The 22,825-nt window shown below is 47.7% G+C and overlaps 1 protein-coding gene across 1 annotated transcript; it reads right to left on the bottom strand.

Moving 5' to 3' along the window:
- Positions 1–1,242: 1,242 nt before the first annotated feature.
- LOC132335904 (matrix metalloproteinase-24) lies at positions 1,243–20,310 on the bottom strand. The gene is made up of 5 exons (XM_059862873.1): positions 19,766–20,310; positions 7,724–7,938; positions 6,222–6,360; positions 5,061–5,327; positions 1,243–3,779 (listed from the first exon to the last, which is right to left on the bottom strand). The coding sequence occupies exons 1-5, from the start codon at positions 19,845–19,847 to the stop codon at positions 3,442–3,444; spliced, it is 1,041 nt and encodes a 346-aa protein (XP_059718856.1). The 5' UTR covers positions 19,848–20,310; the 3' UTR covers positions 1,243–3,441.
- Between the last annotated feature and the right edge of the window lie 2,515 nt (positions 20,311–22,825).

The raw sequence follows: 22,825 nt of genomic DNA, 5'->3' as shown, positions 1-22,825 counted from the left end.
GGCAGTCGAAGGCAACCTGTGACTTCAGGTGCTGGGAAGGGTTGCAGGAATGATCAGAGGAACTAAAGGAGTGCTGGATAAATAGGTGATGCTATGAGAAGGGCTGGAATCTAGCTCTGGGGTGAATGTGACAGGAGGGAGAAATAAAAGTCTCGTAACTCTGGATTCAATGGCAAGGTCTTGGAGTGTGTAGCCGTGTGTGCTTTAATGGCCAAAAACTTGTCAGGATCCTTTACAGAGGTTTCTAAACCTCTGAGTCCTCACAATATAAGTGGAGATCTTGAGGTTTAATGAATCATTATAAATTAGGAATAATAATTCTATCTTAGAGGAGGGCCAACTTTTGTGAATGTGGTGATCATGTATCCCAGCAAATGTCTAAATTTCCTGTGACAATGAGTCTGAAAGGTGATGAAATTATTCAAAGTAGTCAAAAACTGGAAAAAACCCCAAATAGGATATTGAGTGCAGTACAGTAAGTGTGACAGGCTGGCAGCTTGTCCAGGGTGTTCCAAGGTCCCTAGACTGTCCAAATCCCCGTGCTGCAGAGCAGGATCACAGGAACACTCAACAGCCTTTTGCTCGTTAGAGTTGAATTAGCACTGCTGATCCCTGCTCCCGTGTGAGAACAACGTGTCCTGCATTTCTGGGCAGGAGTTGGAACGCGGCCCCTGCCCAAAGAGAGCTTTGGCCAGGCTCATGGGCAGCGAGTGCTGTGCTTCTGTAGCACAGCACAGGATCCCAGCAAAGAGCTGGGAAAAGAGTGGGAACTGTCACTTACACAAAAAAACCTGTTTGTGCCCAGATCCAAGTTACCCCAGCACTGCCCATGGGCCAATCTCAGCAAAACAGAGGTGATAATGAATAGGATTGTGCTGGAGGAAAGCTGCCTCCCGTCCTGCAGCCCGCTGTGGTTGCAGAGAGCTGTTCTCACCCCATGAACACCTCCAGGAATACCTCACCCACTGGAAGCTCCCACATGTAATACATGCCCCAGGAGCCAGGCACAGGGCAGGTAGAAAAGGCCCTGGGGTATTTCTGTGGCTCTGTGGAGCAGCAGCTGAGGGTGGGTTTTGGCAGCCCAGGGCAGCAGCTCACCTTGCTGCAGCCACCCTGGGCACAGGACTCAGCCTCCTGCCCACCCAGGCACTGCGCTGCCTGATCAGCTTGTTCCTCGGGCAGGCCAAAAGCCTGACTTTGGGGCGAGGGGGGGGGAAATACAAACAAACCCAGACACTGCTCTCCGTTGTAAATTATTTTTTTCATTTTTTTTTTTTTTTTTAATGATGGCTGTTGGAAGTTGCTCAAAGGTTTGGGCTGTTGCAGTCCCGGCGAGATGGCAGCGTACAGATGAGACCAAGGTGCCAGGTGGCCGTGGTGTGTCCCACAACACCTCTGGTACACAGAGCAACGCGGAGTAGCGTGGGGCTATCTGATCAGGAGCTCTGATTTCCTTTGGTCCTTCGCACTCCTTCACTCACCTTGAGACGTTAGCACGTTTTGTCACTACAGTTCAAAGTTTCGCATCTACGAGCTTCTCACTTACTTTGTAATATGTTGGTAATAGTTTATGTTTAAACACAATAAACAGCTTGGCTATGGAAATCAGTTATGAAGGACAAAATACAGTTTGAGACCACATGTTAATGCAGTCCTAGTGGGCTTCACCAGACAAATCTAAGTGTCTATCCTGCTTCACCAGAGCAATATTTGAGCACTAATTACCAATCCAGAATGCTAACGATCTCTCTGCTGCTTTGTTCCTCATTGTAATTAGGAATACTTTTAGCGTGTTTGTTGTCCTTGGGGTTTTTTTTCAGAGCTGACATTACAAAGCTGTATTTTTTCTATACTAAGTGGACATTCTGTGCATTGCACTTCATTGCACTCAATAAAATTCAGTTATAGGCAGAGGGTTTAGGTTAATCACCTGTTCCCCATGGTGAGCGGGCAAAGCAATTCCTGTGCTATCATGGATGGCACTTCTGTACAGTGCTGGGCTTCACCATTACACTGCACTGCAAAAGGCTCTTCCACTCTTATTCAACATGGAAAAAAAATCACCATCAACATGAAAATCAAATTTTGTGGCTAGGGCACAATGTCCTGAACCACTCACAACTGTAAGAGGGACAAGCAGAAGCTACTGTTGTAGGAAGAGATCTGTGGAAAGTCACTAGGTGAAAGTTAAGGTATTTTTCTTGCCTTTACCTGATTTTTATGGCTCTGTCAAACATGGTAAACTCATTCTACTGTGTGGCATGCTTCCTTTGGTCCTTGCCAAATATTTGCCTGTGAAGAAGTGGGCAAAACAAGCCCCCAGATTCTGAAGGCATACAATGTAACATCTACAGGGGTTGGATTTAGTTTTATAAACAGGCGTAATTCTTACCGAACCTTGATTATTTCAGCAAAATATAATGATGACCTCACTCCAAACAAACATTTCCATCTCCTGAAACCCAACACACAAATTCCACAATCTAGTTACACATGCCACGGAACAACAACTCATCTTTTCCCAGCATCTGAACAGGCAGAGTGCAGTCTGTCTATACTCATTCCCCGTATTTTGGTAACCATTGGTTCCTGGGTTCTTGCTGGCGGGACCTTAAACCAACTTACATTACACTTAAATATTTCTTTCATGAGTGGCTCCCAAAACAAAAACCATTATTGGTTTGGTTTTTTTTTTAAGAACCAATTACTTTGTCTTCAGATTGTCCCAGTCTAGGGCTTGACGTTGCCAGGTGTCTGGTTTGGTGCTTCCTGAGCTTCTGCTCCGCACTCCGGTACCTCTTTGAGTGCTCGGTGGTTCCTCGTGCATTGTGCTGAGTGGCAGCATTGATTAGTTATGAATGTACAAAACATCTGACCAGCAGGTATTGGAAAACCGTATCCAGGTAGATCCCTGGATTTTTTAATAAACTAAGAAGATTTTTTAGAATGATTCAGCATCAGAATGTCTTCTGCTTATGACACTGAAATTGTTCTTGTTCATAGATTTCATGATCTTAATTCATTTATGAGACAGCTATTAAAAAAATGGTTCTGTTCAGAGGTGGTTTAGCTACACTGGAGAATGCTGGGTTTAACAGGGAGCACTGGTGCAGGGAACTGAAGGAAGTTTCCCAGATCAGTTGAAACCTGTCTCAAAGACTCTGGTGCTGGCAGAGCGAGCCGGTGGATGGCACCGCGACTGGCAGGTGACCAAAGCAGTACAAAGGAAAGAGGCTCCACACTGCAAGACTGCCTGCCTTTTTTTTTTTTTTTTTTTTTTTTTTTCCAGTTTTCCTGCTTATTTCCATCCCAGGGTGTCCAAAACTTGTGGGTCACTGAAGTAGTTTTGTTTGGTAGGCTTTTCAATGCATTTTTTCCTCTTTTTTGTGTGTGTCCATAGTCCTCATCAGCTCAATGAGTTGAAATGTGCAGCAGGCTGTGTCATACCCATTCCTGGACAGGTCTTTTGTAGTACACAACATTTTGCTGCACCTCTTTGTTTTTAAACTGGAAGATTGTGTATACCAGGACAAGGATACACAGAGACAGGATGCAGGGGATCACCACTGCGATGGCATTGACAGTGCTGGGCATGTCATTTATTGTCACCATGATATCCACGTCGTCGTGCGGGAGGCGCCGGTCCTTGCTCCGCTCAACTTCCTTCTGGTTACAGCCCATCCAGTCCTTGAGGATCGACCTGGGGTAGCCTGGCTCCACGCTCAGCCTCTGGTTATCAAACTTCCAGTACTCCTTCCCTTTGTAAAAGTAGGTGTAAACTAGGAGACAAAACAGAGAGTATTTCTCACTATTTCCCATTAGTGAGCTGTGCTTCTGGGAGGACATTAAGGGAACCTGGACAACCTGAAGATGGACACTACCTAAGTCAATAAAACATATTTTTCCAGAACATTCCCAAGCCATTGGAATGTGAAGGTGGTTTTGGAGCTGGGATTTAAAGGAGAAGCTGTAACCCTGGCTAGCATGTTCAACATTGCCCATGGAGCACCATTCCCCTTGGCCAAGACAAGCCGGGAATTAAGAAGAAAACCCTACTATCTTTAAAGGAAGGGTTTTGCAGTGAGGTATTTTTTACTAAGGCATCTGTAAATATGTGCTCATCATTGCTAAGGGATTAACATCATCTGCAGGACGCTAGCATGTGCCTGGGTATGACAGTGTTAGGAAGAACACCCCGTTTCTCTTCATTCAGCCTGAGGGAGCAAATGCTGAGTAAGATGAATCCTTTGCCACAGAATCCCAAAGATTTGGCCTGTGTTAAGGAGCAGTGTTGTCCCGCTGCTAATAAAAGGGTGATGCTTTATGCTACATGTTGTTTGAAGCACCTCCCTCTCCCCAGATGACCCATTTTCTAATGACTCTCAAGTTATTAGAAAAAACAAGAACAGGAAAAGGGAGCTATGGTGAAAGTATTGGTCTCTGTCACTGTTCCCCAGCTTAGCTGGCTCTCACTGCCATCCCTCCAGACTGGCCCAGCCCTACAGCCCTCCTCTCACACCACAGCTCCAAATTTGAACACAGCCTCAATGGCACAAGACCCTTCTGTTGGCTTTTTCCCTAGCTGGAGGAGGAGGAAATCTTCAAATCAGAGAAAGAAATGTGTTGGAAGGAGCCTCTGGAGCTCCAAGCCTCCTTCTAAGAGCATAACTTCAAGGCGAACTACTAACATCAGACAGGCTGGAGCCTTTAGCAGAGAGCCAGAGCTCACTACAGGTAGATTAGGAGGAAATATAAGTTCCAGCACCCCCAGAACCAGGGCCCAGGAAAAGTTGGGTAGGGTCTTTTGCGGCAGAAAAAGTCCCATTCCCACCAAGCTGGATTGTCACCACGTGGTTCAGCAGCTGAGGAGGTGTGTGGGTTGGGATGAGGGTCAGAAAGGATCTCAGACTGCTCCTCACAAAGCCCAGGTGGACCCCAGGGCTTCTGAGACTTGATTCCTGGATCAGAAAATACTCAAAGCACTCCACATCCAACCGCCCAGCTCCCAGCACAGACCAGCTCTTCCCGATCTAAGAGGTGCAACTCCTGCAGACACATACAGCCTTCCTTGCTGATGAAAGCCCCCTGAGGAGCTTGAGGGATTCCTCTCCACACGGTGATGGGCTTTGGGTAGCCTGGGTCCGTTGCTCTCTTGTCCTCGTTGTACCTCCAGTACCTGTCCCCTTTGAAGAAGTAGGTTTTGCCCACGGGCTCCCAGCGCAGTGCCGTGTCGATGCCCTCCCGGGGCAGGCAGCTCCCCAGCTCCACCAGGCTGTGAGGGTAGCCTGGCTCTGCCGTCACTTCCTTAAAAACCCAGTACTTATCTCCTAGAGGTGAGTGGGGACACAACAACAAACAGATTGGCCTGTTAGGAGTCGGATCCATATGAACCTAAACACACTGCAGTGGATCGCAGCATCTTGAGAGCTTCCAGGCTTAACTGCAATCTGTGAAAAGGCTGCTCCTCCACCTCATTCTGAATCTGAAACCTCATTTCATCTGCTGCTCCTCAGCTCTTGTTTTGGGGGAGCTGTTGAACAGCCCTTTCCCATTTACCTTCTCAAGCCAGTCATGATTTCAGACTTGTCTCATCCCCTGTCTGCCATCCTTTGCACAGGCTGAGGTGTTGATCAGCCCAAGCTTTTCAGATATTTCTGTTGCCTTTCCCTGGGCCTCTCAAGTTTAAGTACAGTTTAGAAAGCTGAGGTACTGGAGCTGCAGACACAAATGCAGAAGCCCAGGTACTGTGGTTTTGTACTGGCCATGCTTTCCAGCTACCCTTCCTTACTCACAACTTGCTCTCAAGTTGCAGGATCCTGTTCAGGCACTGCCACCATACAAGGAGCTAAAGTGGGCCCCAGCACAAGGTCGGTCATTTTGTCTCTTAGGAGACAATTGTCCAGAAATGAGGTTTGGGAGGGAGGATGCCCTGGCAAAAAGTGTTCATGGACATAAGCAGGGCACTGGCACTCCCTGGGAAATAGGAGTTGCTTCTTGTTATGATATGAAAGCCAACTTCCCCTAATTGACATTAACTCTATCCAGAGATGGTCCTGGCAAGGCCAGCCCACACTGAACTGTATTTTAAGGATCAGTGGCTGCTGGAAGTGCCCCCTCAGAAAAAGGCAAGGGTGCAGTGTACCTGTTTTCACTATTTTCATGCCACAAAAGCAGCCTGAGCTGAGGCAGGAGTGGCTGGTTCATGCTGAACTGTACTGTACCTTTGAAGAAAACAAATTTGCCATCAGAGCGCTCATAGGCTGCGTCGATCTTTGCAGGGAGGCCCTTCCAGAACTGCTCAATCTGCATGGGGTACCCCTCCTGCACACGGTTGTTGCGCAGACGCCAGAACCAGCGATCCTGAGGAAACCAGAAGCCTCCTGAGACTGAGCACTCTTGTCTCGCAGACAGACCTGGCTGGGTCCAGCATCCAGCACTGCTAATGCTTGCCTAGGCCCCACAACCATTACAGACACAAGTCCTGCTTCAGGTGACAGCTCCAACCCAGCCCAACGCTGTCTCCAGTGTGGGAAGTGATGTGGGGGGGAAGATGGCAGCACAAAGGGGGAGATGTTGATTGATGGGGCTATGAAAAAGGGTGGAAAGAAGGAGAGGGAAAAAGAGTAGGGGGAAAGTGAGTCCACAGCTGTAAGCATTGTGACCTCTCCATGTCTTGTCACTGAGGTGTCATGCTTGTCCTGGTTCAGTTGAAGTTTAGCTCCTGGAGCCCAGGAGAGCCAGACAGCCTGAACATCACCTGGTGACTGTGTGAAACACACAAGGTTTAAAGGCACAAAGGAGGTACGAAATATCCCTTTAGATATTCTGTCATTACTTAAAACTGCAGTGGATGCTCAGGGATGAGCATGAGCAGGACAGAACCTTTGACACTTCTCCGAGATACCATCCCAACCTTCAACTAGTTTAATTTCAGGAATCTTCTGCAGCTGATGTGGTTTGTCCATTTAATAACCTTCAATATGTCCCTTTCCACACTTCACAGCCATTGGGCAAAGAGAAAACTGCTGGTATTTTGGGAATGGGATCATGGATGTCCATACTCTGTGTGTACTCTAATGGGCTATTGAGCAAAGAGCTGTAGTTTACAAGAACGGTTGACTCAAACTCCCCAGGTAGGCTGAGCGCTCCCGGAGCCCCAGTTCCATGCATCTCACCTCTGAGACAATGAGGCCTGCTCCCAGAGAAGCTCTGGCTGCCCCATCCCTGAAAGTGTTTCAGGCCACCTTGGACAGGGCTTGGTCTAGTGGAAGGTGTCCCTGTCCATGGCAGGGGGTAACAAGGTTGTCTTTAAGGTCCCTCCCAACCCAACCCAACCCAACCCAACCCAACCCAACCCAACCCAACCCAACCCAACCCAACCCAACCCACTCTAGTATTCTGTGGTTACCCATGGTACTGGTACTGCTTCCTGGCTTTACAGGTGGCTCCTTTCAGATTGGCATCTGAATTGTCTGCCAATGCACCCAGTTCAAATTTTGGAGCCCAGGATGTCTGAGCATTTTGTAAATCCCATCAGGCATTGTTTCCAAATATTGCATAACCAATCTGCTCACACTTCCTTCCAATATTGCTCAGTCATCACCCTCAGAGGAACAGAGCTATTTTTACAGACATTTCAAATCTCACTACCAAATACTTCTATTAACTTTTTCCAGCAATAAAATCAAGGGAAGACTCATGGGTAAGTAGGAATTCTCAGTACCTTGAAAACAAACATTTCTCCTCTAAAGAGAGCCACAGTGTTAAAGTTGCCATCACAGATGTTTGGTTTGGAGCCAGGGAGGGCTGGCCTATCACCCAGGGGAGGACTGGGGGGTCGTGGCTGTCTCTCGTGTTTTCTTTCCGAAGTGGAGTGAATTCTGCGAACAGGAAGAGTTGGTAAAGGCCTGGTTGGCTCCAGGGGCTCTATAGGAGGACCTAGAAGTGAAAAGGAAGATATTTAGCAAAGTGGACAAGCTTGTTTTTTCTGTAAGCTTTAAAAGGCTCCAGGCTGGATGGACAGCACTGCCAGGGATTTACGTACTCGTGATGCAGAGCTCATTCCCTAGAAATGGGGAGCAGACAAGATGCATCCAGACGTAAAAGCTATCCCAAAACAGACAAGTGATAAGAACTGAAGAAGAGCCAGAATGTTTTTGTAGGTCTTCCCAAGGAGGCTGGAGCTAAAAGGAAGAAGAGCCACACCAGTCACGTTCCCAGCTGAAATGAAAGGTGGTAACCCTTGAATAGAAATGTTTAGTAGACCATAAAAAAAGGCAACAAAACACCCTGGAAACCAAAGCAAAACAAAAAAAATATAGGGTGTGAAAAGCAATGCTGCATTGTAAGGGGAACTGCAGGGAGCACTTCATTACACAGCAGTGACCAATCTGTGCTGTCCCTGGTGAACAGCTGTGACAAGGGACCTTATCCCACTCAACTGACGACCTCCCAGCACAGCTCTCCCTTTCCATCCTTCCCCAACTCAGCTCTGGGATCTGACAAGGCCAGAGAAATAAAAACACAAGTGAGCTAGACTGGAGCAGAGGTCTTAAAGAGCCTCTTGCCATAGGATGTTTTCATTAACTGTTAGTGGTAAATCTGGACCAAATCTCACTCAGAGAGTCACATTTCTTGTTGCTTCTCAGAGAAGGCCATGAGTTAAGATGGCAATAAACAGAAGGCCACTAGAGGAAGGTATTTTAGTGGGCTTGAGACGTGAAGATGGTTTATTTGCAGGGATCATGGTTTCAATTTCATTCTGAGCCTGTAGGATAAACGCCCACCTGTGGGGGCTGGTGTCATGGGTGGGCCAGGGTGCTGCACCCCAGCTAGAGGTGAACACTGGCCCTGGACAAGGCTCATCCTCACAGCCTGGAAGAGTCACCCCGAGCTGGGCACCTGCCCATAACCAGGGAAGGGATTTATGAAGAAGGATTGAGGTATTCATGGAGTCCACACATCTGTGAGGTTAGAAGAGGGCTTTTGCAGATAAACATTTTGAACTGTGCAATCTGAAATAATGGTTTGGTGCCTGAGTCCCCATGGCAGCTTTACTCTTAAATGTTCCATTTTCAGAGGGTTCCTAAAATGGATGAGTGGCTAACATGCCTGGGAAAGGTGACCAGATCAGGAACATTCTCACAGCTTATGACAAAGAAGCCATCAGAGAAAGCCACCTCAGTAACTGTTAATAAGGATGTAACAGTAAGAATCTCGTGTGCGGGTGTCATGGATATGATGTTCAGAAAGCACCACTTGGATGGTAAAGTCCAATTTCCTGCAGTACCAGGCCAGAAACCTCCACCAGCAAGTCCTGTAATGAGCACAGTGTTTCCAGGGCAGATACAGATTTCAAGCATAGAATATCCTCTATAATGCACAGCAAACTGCTCTAATGATTAAGCCCTATTGCAGCTGAAGTCTGCCTTACCTATTGCCCGAGTTTGTGCAGCTTTAAATTCAGTGATTTCTTTCTTATGTCCAGTGTCTCAATATTTAATCATTTACAGATCTTGATTGGAATGCTTTTAAAATTCTTCTTAATTAACTAAATAGAGCAGTTCCTTTGGTCTTTTGTTGCAATGCCTTTTGGTTTTCAGATCTTGAGACTTACATCTCTTTCCTAAAGCTTTTCAAATGGATAACTGTATTTCTTCAGGGCAATCTGTCCTCATAATGTGATACTTTGTGCCATGTGCAGTTATTAACAACTATTTTCATTTACTTTATTCCAGAGCTTTAATGAAAGACATCAAATATTGCTTACAGAAATACTTCATGAGGATTCTCTGATGATGATTATCCCTGGACAGCTGTCTACATGACATGGATACAAATACTACAGTGATACTGTGTATTTCTCATCCCCTCCAATCTTAGCGGGGCAGTGCCCAGTATTTTAGCTGACCATAAAATTTCCAAACTCTGATACTGCTACTGCTAGAGACCTGTGGGTTTTCCCTAGATGGGATGCAGATGATGTCTCCAGACAGTGCCTGTGACAGGAGCAGCAGGGTGAGCCCATGCCCAGCAGTGCTGCAAGGCAGCTCAGGAGGTGCCTTTGGAGACATGCCCGGGCCCCTGCAGTTGCTGTGCTTTTAGTCACACTCAAGTTCATGAAATACATCCTTTTTGGACCAAGCTAAACTTGAAGATGCATTTCTGGAGTATATCCAGGATGCCGCAGCTGCAAACAGGCACCACAGGGCATGGCAAGAGCTGACCCACAAAACCACCTCCTTCCTCAGAAAATACACAACATGGGTGTCTCAGTCCTCAGGATCTTGTTTATTTCACACCATCCCTACGTGTGGCTGATTCCCAGACGTGCTGCTGTTCCAGCTGGCAGCCACTGACACTGTCAGCTCTCACACCCAGGACGTGTCTGTGCTGGGAAGCAAAGGCACCTCCCAGGGGCAGCAGGTCAGCTGCACGTCTGGCACAGGCTGGAAAGCTCCTGCAGGCAGCACTGGCTACAGGGGGACCTGCACAGGAAGGGCTGGGAGTGGAAAGAGGCCCCAGACAGACCCTGCACAAGGACAGCCAGGGCTCTGGTCTGTCCATGTGGCAGCAGGGTTCAGCTCCTGCCTGGGACAACTACAGAGCAGGAAATCCACAACCAGCTCTGGATGTCAAAAATGGCTCTTAGTGCCAGTGACAGAACCCAAGTAAATGAAGCCTGAAAACCAACAATTCACATGCTCACTGAAGGTGAACATGCCTGCACCAGGAAAGAGGAGTCTTGACTGGGATCCAAGCAAGAGGACAATAATCAGTGATTGACTGAGCACTGCACTCATTAAACAGCAGCATGACCCCTTCTCTCTTGTGCTGCTTTCCCCATGGATTTGAGTGGATGTGGCTGGTAAATAACACTGGAAAACCTCTAATGCCTGTCCTACCTGAGAGGATTCCCCTGCTAACAGCCTGGCACAAGCGTCAGCTGTAGCCAAACACAAGGGAGGTGCAGGTTTCTATTCCCCATCCCCCCACTTTGCAAGGGGCAAATGCTGCCATACCAAACCAGAGATGACCACAAGCAGCTAAGATGAGGACACAACATTAATTTTCTTCTCCTCTCTTTAAACAGAAAAAACGGGTAAGACAGGAGTAGCATCCAAATAAAAAAAAAAGATGAACGTGTCTGACAAAGACATGGGACACAAAGAATCTAACACACAGAGAATCTGACCATGAGGTGCAGAATAGGGACTGTAGTGTTGTGCTTACAGGATGGAAATTTAACACCTCCATGACTGGAGTTACTAATTCACTGTCTCTGCACAAGTGAGGACCACCTGTGTACCCAGCCACAGCCTGCCCTGCCCTGTGCCAGCAGTCCTGTACAGCTCCCCTGCTCACCTTCAGTGCCCAGGGCCTGTCACAGTCATCTGTGGAGAAGAGGAAAGCTCAAACAGCACCTGCAATGCAGGGCACCAATATAAAGTTTTAATTAGCCCTAAAATGCCAGTGAAGAACTGGCATGGCAGAAGCAGTTTGTCCTGGGTTGATAGGAAGTGAGATTTTTGGGATGCTGTGGTCAAACCAACAGGTGCTCAGATTTGTATATTGGCACCTGCTGTGGCCCCTGAGGACATGGATATGCCTCTGAGAACACAGAGGGGTTAAAAGCTGAGAACGGCCAGGGGGAAGCTCCTCTGGGGGAGATCAGAGCTCCCCTGCCCGGCTCCGAGCTGGGCCGGGAGGCCACGAGGCCTGAGTGAGGTAGGCTGGGCCTGGGACAGAGGAGGGAGGTGAAGGCCCCTGCAGGATGGAAGGGTGGAGCACTGAGAGACATCGGGCAGCCACCCCAGGAGAGAGAGAGGGAGAGCTGGTGTCTGTGCCTGTGCCACCTTGAAAATTTGATAGTGTGAAGGAGAAAGGCGGGGGGGTGTGGGGGGGTGTGGGGTGTGTGTGCTGTGAGAGGGTGCCCGGCAGGGCAGCCCTGGGAGTTGTGGACAGAGAGAGCCTGAGTTTTTAACCCTTTTCTTGGACGACAGGAACCTTAAAAATGCTGGAGTTGAATGAAAAGAGAGAGAGAGTTGAGATAAGAGGAAATGGGCCATGAGAGAAGTTGAGAAGAATCTTAGGTGGGAGGAGGTGATGGAGTGGCCTTTGGCTGGACTTTTCTTGTATGGCCATGGACAGAACCATTTTTCCTGTGACACAGAGACTGCATTTAGGGGGTAGGCAATGGCTTGGAGCCAAGAGAGTGCAGTGATGTGATGTGAAGGAGTGGTGTGAACAGAGACGACAGGTGAGGAGGGCGGTGGTGGTGCCCTCCGTCTCCAGGGAAGAAGAAGAAGATGATCTCTGTTCTCCAGACCCCTCGGCCCCAGGGGGTGAAATCTGGGGGGGACAGGTGTCCCAAAGGAGAGAGACTGTGCTCTTTTTGGAACTGGGCAAAGCACCATTTAAAAAGGAAAGCCCTAGAAGCAGCTCTGGTCCATGTGCAGTGGTGAGAGCACTGGGCATGGAAGGAAGATGTCACGATGGCAAAATGATCTCCAGGCGGTGCCAGGTGTGACATGGAAACACACAAGGTTTCAGCTGTGTTTCCTGGGGAAGCCTATGGTACAAGAGGGACTCCTCTCTCCTTGATGAACTGAGAATTGATAATCTGAATGGTAGTGATGGACTGAGAGTTGATGATCTGAGAGGTGGATGTATTAGAAATTTGGTGGGGGGGAGGAGGAATGTTTTTGGAAGGTTTTCATCCCGAGTTCTGTGTGTTTCTCTTTATAGTTGTAGGTTAATAAAGTTTTTCCCCTTTTATTCCTTTGCTTTGCTCTATTTCTGATCACATCTCACAGCAGACACCAGGGAGAAGGTATTTTCATGGGGGCACTGGCATTGTGCCAGGCTCAAACCATGACACAGTTGTACACATCATGGTCAGGATGATGCCAAGCAGCAAGGATTCAGATGAACTAGGGATTTGCTTTAAGGAAAACATTTGCTAGATCAGTGGAGAGAGATCTCAAGTCAGGCCCAATAAGGGAAGCTGGCCCTGTATGTACTCACGGCTGGCGATGGCCAAACCAGTCCTGGCAAGGCTTCCCACACATGCTGCAGGTGGTCTGCAACCTGCTTGGATGCAGGCTTTGTCATTTCACTTCAATGAAGGACCTAGCAGAGAAGGACCTCTTACTGTCCTTCTCTGCTAGCCACAGATGTTTCCTTGTTACCTTTCACTCACTTTTGTTTTTATAACCTAGGCCTTCTAATTTATTCTGATTGAAGATTCCTCTCTCTAGACTGCCTTTTCATTTTTAGCTGCTGCCTCCACTTAGTCCCTGAGTGTGACTTAAGGTGGGAGACTGAAAACATGGAAATCCTCAGGTCCAAGTGCTACTCAGGCAGAATTTGGTGTACAGCTATGGGGATGGGAAGCAGAAGCACAGCTTGTCCATTGGTGGAGAGAGTGCTCCCTCATAAGACCTAAGGCACTGCAGAGTCCAACGTAGCACAAAAGCAGAATGAGCAGACCCCATCCATTAGGAAAGGTCACTGGTGATTCCTATTTCCAGACTCCCATCACAGTTACCTGCCTCCAAAACAGCTCAAGGCAGGATGGAACAGGTTCACCATGAGTGTGTGAACAAAGAGTCACTTAAGGCGTGCTGGCACTTGGTAATTAATACAGAGACTGAACACACCCACCCATGTGGCAGGCAGCAGAGCACACAAACCAAATCCTCTGCCACTGCACTTCTAAGCAGCTTCAGAGAATCAGACAGGGGAAAAGTATCTAATTAGAAAAATCTAAGTGAGAGAGGTTATTGCATGGGTCTGCAAATGGGCCTGAACACAGTCACCTAGTTATCCTGTGTGATCCCAGCACCAGAGCCAAGTCCATCCATGGGACTGATCCTGCAGCCACTTCCACACGGGAAGCAGGTAAGAAATCTCCTGGAGCTGAAAACTCTCCATTCTGGAGGGAAGCAACTTGCTGGGATTCTACAGACACTGTGTGGAGAAGAAGAGCTTCTTCCTCTCTATCAGAAGCAAGGCAAAGAATGTCAGAAAGCTTTTGGGTCACAGCAGATCACCTTTAGAGTGTGACTTCCACCACTGGCACTTAGCCTCCTCCCTTCATGCTTCCTCAGTCGCAGACCATCTGAATACCAAGGTGACCTGTGAAGATAACACAGAGAGAGGAGGCATTTAGGAGCCACTGTGTCGATAGTTGAGGACAAAATATAATTGTACCGTCCTCCTGGCTATTGACAGAGTGTTCCCTCAACTGCACAGCACCTGCCTGGAGGCTCAGCACCTTTCTGGCTCAGCCAGTTCCAGCCAGTGGCTCCCCAAGCCTGCCAGCCCCAGCTTTCAGGAGACAGAACCATCCACTTGCAAACAAAGGCCTGTCCTTATCTTCATAATCATCACTCTGAGAAGAAAACTATCCTCCAGACTACTGTTATGGTTTGAATAACTGAAGAGAGGTTTTGGTTTGAAAAAGCTGAGCTGCCAGCACGTTTCTGCAGCACTGAGGTGGCTGTCCAGGGACACAGGCAAGGCTCCTCAGCCTTCTTCCAATCAAAGCCTATGATCCAAGGGAGCCAGGGAGAGCAAGAGAAACCACCTGGCTGCTCTGCAGGCTCGAGGGCAGTGCAGAGAGGCCCCTGTTCACACTACAGGATGTAGCTGCCAACAAGCCATCTCAGAGGACAAAGATTGTCCACAGAACCCAAGGGCAGGAAGGACTCCTTTCCCTCACTCACTTGACAAACTCACCCACAGAGCACTTTGCACTTCTGGGCTCAGCCTTCAGGGCTGAAGCGAGTTGAGATGTCCCAGTTGCCCTGGGACCTTGTCACAGTGCAGAACAAGCCCCAGCACTCACAGAACAATGGGTGGACAGCCAAGGCCCCCATGATCATCACTGGGCGGCAGGAAGGGTTTCTCGAGCCCTTCTCATACAGACATTCTCCTCTGAATGACAACTGCCACCCAGGTGACAGAGCATTCACCTGGGAGACAAGTGTCCAGAGCAGACATCCTTGCTCTAAGCCAAAGGAATGCTTTCCTGGGCTCTGGAACGAGGTGATTCACCTCGCACTTGGGTTCTCTGCTTTGGGTGCCAGAAAACTGGGTCAGAATTCCCAGCCTTAGGCAGGCAAATGATGAGAGGTTAGGGCTCTGCAAGATGCTCTAGTTTCCTTCTGGAAAAACTTTCAGAAGCCTGACATCTGCTCTACAGAAAAACAGAACATTTTTCTATACTCAGAAGAATCTGTAAGATGAGAAAAGTATTTCTCATCTGTGTGTTATGCCCAGCCACAACACACTCGGGTGTTTTTCCATCAGCTGAGAAACCTCCCAAGAGAGATGTGCTCCCTCTCAGCCTCCCCTCTGGCAGAGTCCTCCAGGTGGAGGCCAAGGACAGCACTGGGAACAAGGCAGTTGCTCCCTGTGTTTCAGAGGAGTGGGAATGAAGACCTGGCATTTGGCAGGTGAGGCTCTGTGGATGCACCAGAGGTGGAGTCTGGTGTTTCCTGCTGAGTCCAACAGAGTCTGTGGACAGGAGGAAAGGTGCAAATGAAGTGATGGAACATAGAGAGGGTGTCTGGTATCTATGCAGTATGCCAGAGATGTGGCACCAGGGCACATCCCTCCAGATTCCTGACTGCCAAGCATCTTCCTTCTTCTCTCCTCCTATGAGCACAGGGCCATGGGGCACGGATCCACAAGTCCCAGGTCTTGCAGCTTCTACAGATGAGGTCTTGGATGCCACTCTGTTTCCTCCCCATGTCCAAGAGGACATTTTCAGAGAACATTTCCAGGTCCCACATGACAGCAAAGCTTGCTCTGATGGTCCCACTCACAATGCAGTGTCACCACACGGAAATTCTCCACCAGGTCCTTGTGCTGTTCCCTCACAAGCCATCTCACACCTGGGTGCAGCTTACAGTGCCTGCCCTGGGATGGTCACAAGGGTCTGTAGGTTACAAGAGTCTCTATGGCTGCCACGGAAAAAGGGGGAGGTGATGGAAGTGCTGCCCTAAGGCTGGCAAAAGGCCCTGGTTGCTCATGGACACTGTGCCCTGCTGATCCCCTGTTCCAGGATGTCAGAGCTGGTGCTGTCCAGTTCCTCTGCCAGGGGCTGGAGTGGTTTCATGTCCACTCTGGACCTCAGGCCTCAGGGGTGCAGCATGTGCCATGACTGGGATCTCTTCTCTTGAAGATGTGTGAGGCTGAGAGTTCCTCACTGAGGTTTGGGATGACCCAGATCTTTGAGGATCCAGGGTTAATGCCCTGGTCTACCTCTGAGTGATTAGGAGACCTCCCTTTGTGACCTCAGGCTTTGAAAGGCCTTTGAAGGTAATGGCCTGGTTAACCAGCCCTGTGCACATGAACTTTCCCTGGACTTCATGTCAAGCCCTCTGCTGCACAGACAGTGCCACAGGGGAGACTGCCTCATCACCCACTGCAGACCAGCACAGAGAGCAGGATGTGAAAATCTGGGAATCACAGAATGACTCCGGTTGGAAAAGCCCTCTGAGATGATCAAGTCCAGCCCTTAACCCAGCACTGCCAAGCCAACCACCAAACCATGTCACCAAGTGCCACATCCACACATTTTTTTGACTGGGATGTGGCTCAACCACTGCCCTGGGCAGCTGTTCCAATGCCTGACCGCCCTCCCAGTGAAGAAATTCTCCCTAATACCCAGCATAAAACTCCCCTGACACAACTTGAGGCTGTTTCCTCTTGTCCTGTCAGTTGTTACCTGGGAGAGCCCTGACCCCTCCTGCCAGGACAGGGTGGCCAGGGCTGCAGAGTGCCCAGCTCAGGCTCTGTGACACAGCCACAGCTGAGCAGCTCTCCTCTCTCCACCTGCAGCCCTGGCTTCAGCACTAGCAAAGAGAAGAGGCAACTCAGCAGGACATCCAGGGCACCTGCAAACTGGTGCCACTTCCAGTTTAATTCCTTCCTGGGCATGTCACTTGTGACACAGGCACATGAATACAGAGGGGGATACCCTTCTGAAAAACACAAAGCAGAGCCCTGCTGTTTCCTTGTTTTGCCAAGGAATATGCTACAGGAAGCAGCTCTCAGGAGATGGGAATATTGCTGACTGGTGTTCCAGCTCTGTCACACAGGGAGCTGCTGGCCTTGCTCTCAGCAGCTCAAAAGGGAAGTAATATTTTAAACATTGACCTTTTATCAGCACGAAGCACAAACAAGAGTTCACATCACCTACTGGCCCTGAGGGTAAGTTTTGAAATGAATTCAGCAGAAAATAAATTAAAAATTCAACAAGCCATTATATGACAGATCTGGACATGTTTCTTTTCTAATGGATAAACACAGATACAATATAAACCACATTTGAAATGCATCATTCTCAAAAGGCAACAAAATGAACTTCAGCTTTAGCAGAGCCTCTGTTCTTTGTTCTAGCAACTTCAGTGGAATTAAAAATTGGAAGTTTTGATTATAACTATTTTTTAAAAAGGACACTACAGGCAAGACAGTGGCTCTGGGTCTGACTTTGCAGAGTAGGTTACTAAATAATACATATTGAGCACATGCTGCTGTTGTGGAGAATGTCAAAGCAGCAGGAAAGCAGGAGAGTTTGGTTTTTGGAAAGGTTCTCTGCTAGATGGGCTTTTGGTGTTCCCAAGGCACAACAAAGCAGAGTGACACTGTGGAAATAAATACATTAGTTGAATGTTCCTGCTAAGGCTACGAGAAGGATATTCCAGCAGTTTTGAGATCAGATGAAGGGTTCTGTTCTTTCACCATTAGTTCCAGAGAGAAACATCACCTGCATTTTCCACAATTTCTTTGTGAACCATAAGCATAAAACCTAATTTTAAATTCAGCTTTGTTTTTTGGACAGTAACCCTGAGGGCTGTCAGAACTGAGGGCTGAAATCTCTACCTGGGGAAGGAAAGCTCCTGCTGCAGAAGCTGCTCCTTCTTCTCCCCACTGGATGAGTTATCTCACACCCCCTAACACCATCCCCAGCCCATTCCAGCTCAAAGGCCTCAGAGCCCCATTCTGGGCAGTGCTGGTCCCAGCTCAGTCCCTGCTGATCTTGGATTGAATCCTAAAAGTGAAGCAGGAAGGCTGTCAGCTCCTTATCTGCTCCCTTTCCAAAAACATGTCTGAAAACAGAGAAACCAGTCATTTTTTCTTGATTGTACTTCCACTGTCTGCAATAAATTACAGCGTTTTTCTTTTTGATTAATCAAAGTTCACAGGAACTAAATCAACATTTCAAAATAGAAACAGCATAATGGCATTTTGGCAGCTTTTAAAAATGAAAACTTAGATTTGTTACTTAATGAAAGTTTAACACTGACTACCCCAGCACTTTATTTCAAAACCCTCCAGAGTCTCTGCTATCCTGAGCATGCACTGTGTTAAAGTATTCATAATTAAACAATACCATAGGACAATTAACAGCAACTTCACCTGGTAATGACTGATAAGAAGATGCACTAATGAGATGAGACAGTTCCCCTGGGTGTACTTAAAGCCATCTTATTTTACATGTTGGACCTTTCTTAGATATCTGCCTCACACTGAGGCTGGACTGCTCTCTACAAATGCCTGGTTCTTCCCACTGCCCTCACAAGTCAGAGAAATTAGCCCAGAAAAAGACTTTTCCAGGCATCTGCACTGAAACAATGAATCTCAATCCAATCACTGAAAACAAACACCAAATCTGACTCAAACAGCTGAGATGCAATTTAGATGTCTAAAGGCTTGCTACACTGCTTTAGAGTCTTACAGGTCTTGGCACACATTTTATTAGCAGCAGTTTCAAATTCACTGGCAGACCATTGATGGAAACATTGAGTGTCAGGCCTGCCACCAATCTCTGCAGCAAATCGTGAGAAACACCAGCTTTCCCAGTGACCACCATCTTACAAGTATTTTTTTTCACCTTTAATTCATACCACATCTGCTCTGCTGCTGCTGGGAGCTCATGTTTGACTCCAGCTGCACAGTTCCATAGCACAACTGCTCTGTGCTGCATTTATTAAGTAACCTCTCTGTCAAAGAATTAACCTCTCTTTCCACAAAGAATGAAATCAGGGATGTTTGATGAAACCTATTTATCACGGTTTGCCGCAGACTGTGGCCATTAGTGTCAGTCTCCCCTTGTGTTCCTAAAACCTGGATTTGTCTTTGCTCTCAGAGTCTCCTTCAGCCAATAATTCTGTGAATTCCTGTCCTCATACCCTGGTATCCTTGATCCCATCACATGGCACCACATCATATGCAGCCTCTAGGTCTCCTCCCATAATCTCTCTGCCCCTTTTCTATTTTCCTGGAGCCCAATATCTCTGTGGCACATGCTGTACAACATGGTCAGCTGGAGACTGAAAGAAGCAAAGTGTTCCCTAAGCAGATCCAAACTTTCTTTCCTTTACTTTATAAATAATGAGGGAAAAAAAAAAAGAGTAAAAATACTTTTTACCTTTCTTTGATGTTCCAGGCTCTTTGCATTCTTTTCCTTTATTTGCACTGGTTGTTCCTAATGGACAAACCTTGGGTACAGCAAAGCCTGCTTTTCCCTTGGCAGTACTCCTTGATTTGGGGACACAGTGAGGGATGGAGCAGCAGTGGGATCACAGAGGTTTGGTTATCCCGACTTGTGCAATCATCTGGCACTTAGTCCTGGATGAAGGGCTTTAAGCAGCTCCCCACTCAGCTCTGGCAGGAAATGCAGCCCAAGCATGCAGGGGCACTCCCTAGGCTCAAAGCTGGGCTAAGTAAAGAAGTAGGTAGGGTTGCTCACCATAGATTTTCTGAATTCCTTGGAGGTCATCCTGGGGCAGTTTGAAGTTGTGTGTTTCCATGTACTGGTAGAAAGGAGCCATGATGGCACTGGGATCATTGGAGTGTTCCAGGCCCAGCGCGTGCCCCAGCTCATGGACGGCCACCAGGAAGAGGTCATTCCCTGTGGGGGGAAGGCACAGCCAGGTCAGTACACACACAGCCCAGGTCAGCACACACAGCCATGGCCCCAGGCCATCCCAAGCCCCTCTTGCCCATAAAGCCAGAAGCAAATGCTTTGCTCTCCTACTGTGCAGCAGGTCACAGTGCCAGGGTCAGCTCCTGGAGATGGTTTTAGTCCCGAAAGCCTGCACAGCCTTTAGCCATTGTCAGAGAACGGGCCAGAGGCTGCCAGCCCCAGAGCAGGTAAAACAGGCAGTGCCTGGAGTGAAAGGTTATTGACTGTAGACTCCTTTGTAGAGAATTTACAGAAAATGGCCAACAAAATGGTCACTCTGATACCACTGGCTCCTTATCTGAGTGCTGCAAGGAGAGGTGAAAGCATGGACAGTCTTCTAATCAGTGGTGGGGTGAGTGCTTTGTGCCCCTTCTGGGTCCTCTGGTGCCATTCTCTGATCAGCCCTGGACCAACAAATGGTAGGGGAGGTCTGCAGGCACCTGGCAAAGCAGGAGGAAGGAGAGGAAGGACTGTCCCACGTGGGCAGCCCCATCTCCTCCAGCAAGGGCTTTTACTCTGCTGGACCCCTGGCACTGCCATGTGTGCAGGAGCTGAGCACAGGTAGCTCCATCCTGCCCCACTCCCACACAGGAAAAAGGTTGGGTTGGATCCCAGTGGCAGAAGACAGAAGGAAGAAGGAGGAAAGAAGGGTCAGGACTCTTCCTGGCAGGAGGAAGAAAGGTGAGGAGCCCTGTCTGGGGCAGAAGCTGGGAGCAGTGCCAAGCAGGGGTACCTTCAACTCTACAGGTACACATTCCTCTTCAGTCCCATGGGCCTGAAACCCTCATCCCTTTGATCTAGAGTGGTCCCTGGATGTCCTACTCCATAAGGGCACTGGAAAGTGGCCCAGGCAGTGCTATGTAGGGATGAAGACACAGCCAGCAAGGACTGATGTAAGGGTCTCCTCACGGAAGTAAAATGTCTGAGCCCTCAATTCTGCCTGAATTTGGGCTCCTCTGGTTTTGGTTTTTTATGGCAAGGCAGAAAGCAAGAGCACTTGCAAACAGACATTTGCAATCTGTTGTCAGTGGCAGTTCAGTGGCTGCTCTGCAGCCTCTCCAAAAAGCTTCCTCACACCTCCAGCTGAACAAAGCTCACTTCTGTGCTGAGCTCTACCTGAGACAGGAGTTGCAACTGACTCCTGTCAGCCACTCACATACAACCATCCCCACTTTTTAAATAGTTACTGCTTCACTCTTACCCTTAAGAACATGACAAAGCAGTTTCAGGGGTCTGTGAGCCTCCTCAGCAAGGAGCTTTGCCAGCATCTGAAGATACCTGAAGTCGATACCAAATCAAAGTGCTCCCCAGCCACACATACCACCCAAAACGGCTAAATGCTCTAAACATTTGAGTTGGATGGTGAAAGCATCTGAATATGCAAGACATGTTAAAATATACAAATGCATTTCAAATACATTTTCAAATACAATTGTCCAAAAACACATATAGCCTAAAACTTAGCCACATATTTATGGAAAATTTTAGAACTTCTGTATTTGGGAAATTCAAATAAAGACCTGCTTAGTATTTTTTCTCATCTGCTGCTGAAAACTCCGGTGAGTGCAGAACAGGTTAATACAATGTCCAAAAGCACAGTATAAAATCCATGAAGTAGTTTTGTGGTAAAGTTCAGAAGACTGATCATTCTTCACAGGTTTTCAAAAACACTCAAGCTTAGAAGATGCACCCAGGTTCCAAATGGGATTCAGAGAATCAATGTCCTTTCGTAAAATTGAATGGACTTAGTCTCCTATATCAGCTAAATGCTCATGAAAGCATCATTTTCACTGCTACCACAACTACTCACAGGTGGAAGTCCACAGTAAAGGTCACTCAGGACAGAGCTGACCTCATGAGACTCTGCCCACCACAGGCTCACTGTCTGTGCTCAGGGACATCTTCCCTCGGTGGCATTTTCCTCCTTGCTAAAGTACCTGCAGTATTTGTGCTGCCAGCAGATCTAGAACTTGTCTCTATGTAACTCTACATATAAATCTATGGAAGTGACTTGCCTCTCTGTGCTAATCCTTTATCAGGAGCATAAGATCAGGCACTATCTTGAGTTAAATTGATTTCAAATAGCTTTCAATCATTTGCTTCTGCCCAAAATAAATGCCAGCCCACTTGACAGGTGGAAAACAAATCCCATGGATTCACAGGATGGCTGAGGCTGGAAGGCACCTCTGGAGATTGTCTGGTCCAATGCTCAGCTCAAGCAAGGTCAAGTAAAGCCAGTTGTCTGGTCAGGTTTTGAATGTCAAATGTCAAGTTTCTCATACTGGGGAGCTGTGCACAGGGCACTCCAGATGTGCCAGGTGGAAAGGAAGGATCATCTTCTTGCTGGCACTGCTCACCTTCCCTAGGTGCCTGTCAGCCTGTTCCTCCAGCCTCTCGAGGTCTCTGAACAACAGCATCACTGGGCAGTGTTATCAAATGTCATCCGGCTCTGCTCCAAATTTCCTGTCATATTCTGTGGTATTTTCTGGAGTCCTCCATGGCAGGAAGGAAATTATGAATCTGATTCCATGTTCTTAGAAGGCTAATTTATTATTATATTATATTATATTATATTATATTATATTATATTATATTATGCTATACTAAAGAATAGAGAAAGGATACTTACAGAAGGCTTAACAAGATACTAATGAAAAACTCGTGACTGACTCCTCAGAGCCCCAACACAGCTGGCTGTGATTGGTCATTAACTCAAAACAATTCACCTGTTGGAGAAACAATCTCCAACCACATTCCAAAGCGGCAAAAGACAGGAGAAGCAAATGAGATAATATTGTTTTCTTTTTTATTCGAGGCTTCTCAGCTTCCCAGGAGAAGAAATCC

This window comes from Haemorhous mexicanus, chromosome 18, assembly GCF_027477595.1.
Source record: "Haemorhous mexicanus isolate bHaeMex1 chromosome 18, bHaeMex1.pri, whole genome shotgun sequence".
Taxonomy (NCBI): Eukaryota; Metazoa; Chordata; class Aves; order Passeriformes; family Fringillidae; genus Haemorhous; species Haemorhous mexicanus.
The sequence above is the reverse complement of the archived record's forward strand: the minus strand, read 5'-3'. Positions and strand labels throughout refer to the sequence as shown.

Bases quoted from the DNA above. Each gene is read 5' to 3' on its own strand.
- LOC132335904 (XM_059862873.1), bottom strand. From the start codon at position 19,847: ATGGCTCCTTTCTACCAGTACATGGAAACACACAACTTCAAACTGCCC. The intron at 7,939-19,765 runs GTGAGCAACCCT...TTTCACTTCTAG, and splicing joins AGGAATTCAGAAAATCTATG to GTCCTCCTATAGAGCCCCTG. The intron at 6,361-7,723 runs GTACTGAGAATT...TGGTTTCCTCAG, and splicing joins GAGAAATGTTTGTTTTCAAG to GATCGCTGGTTCTGGCGTCT.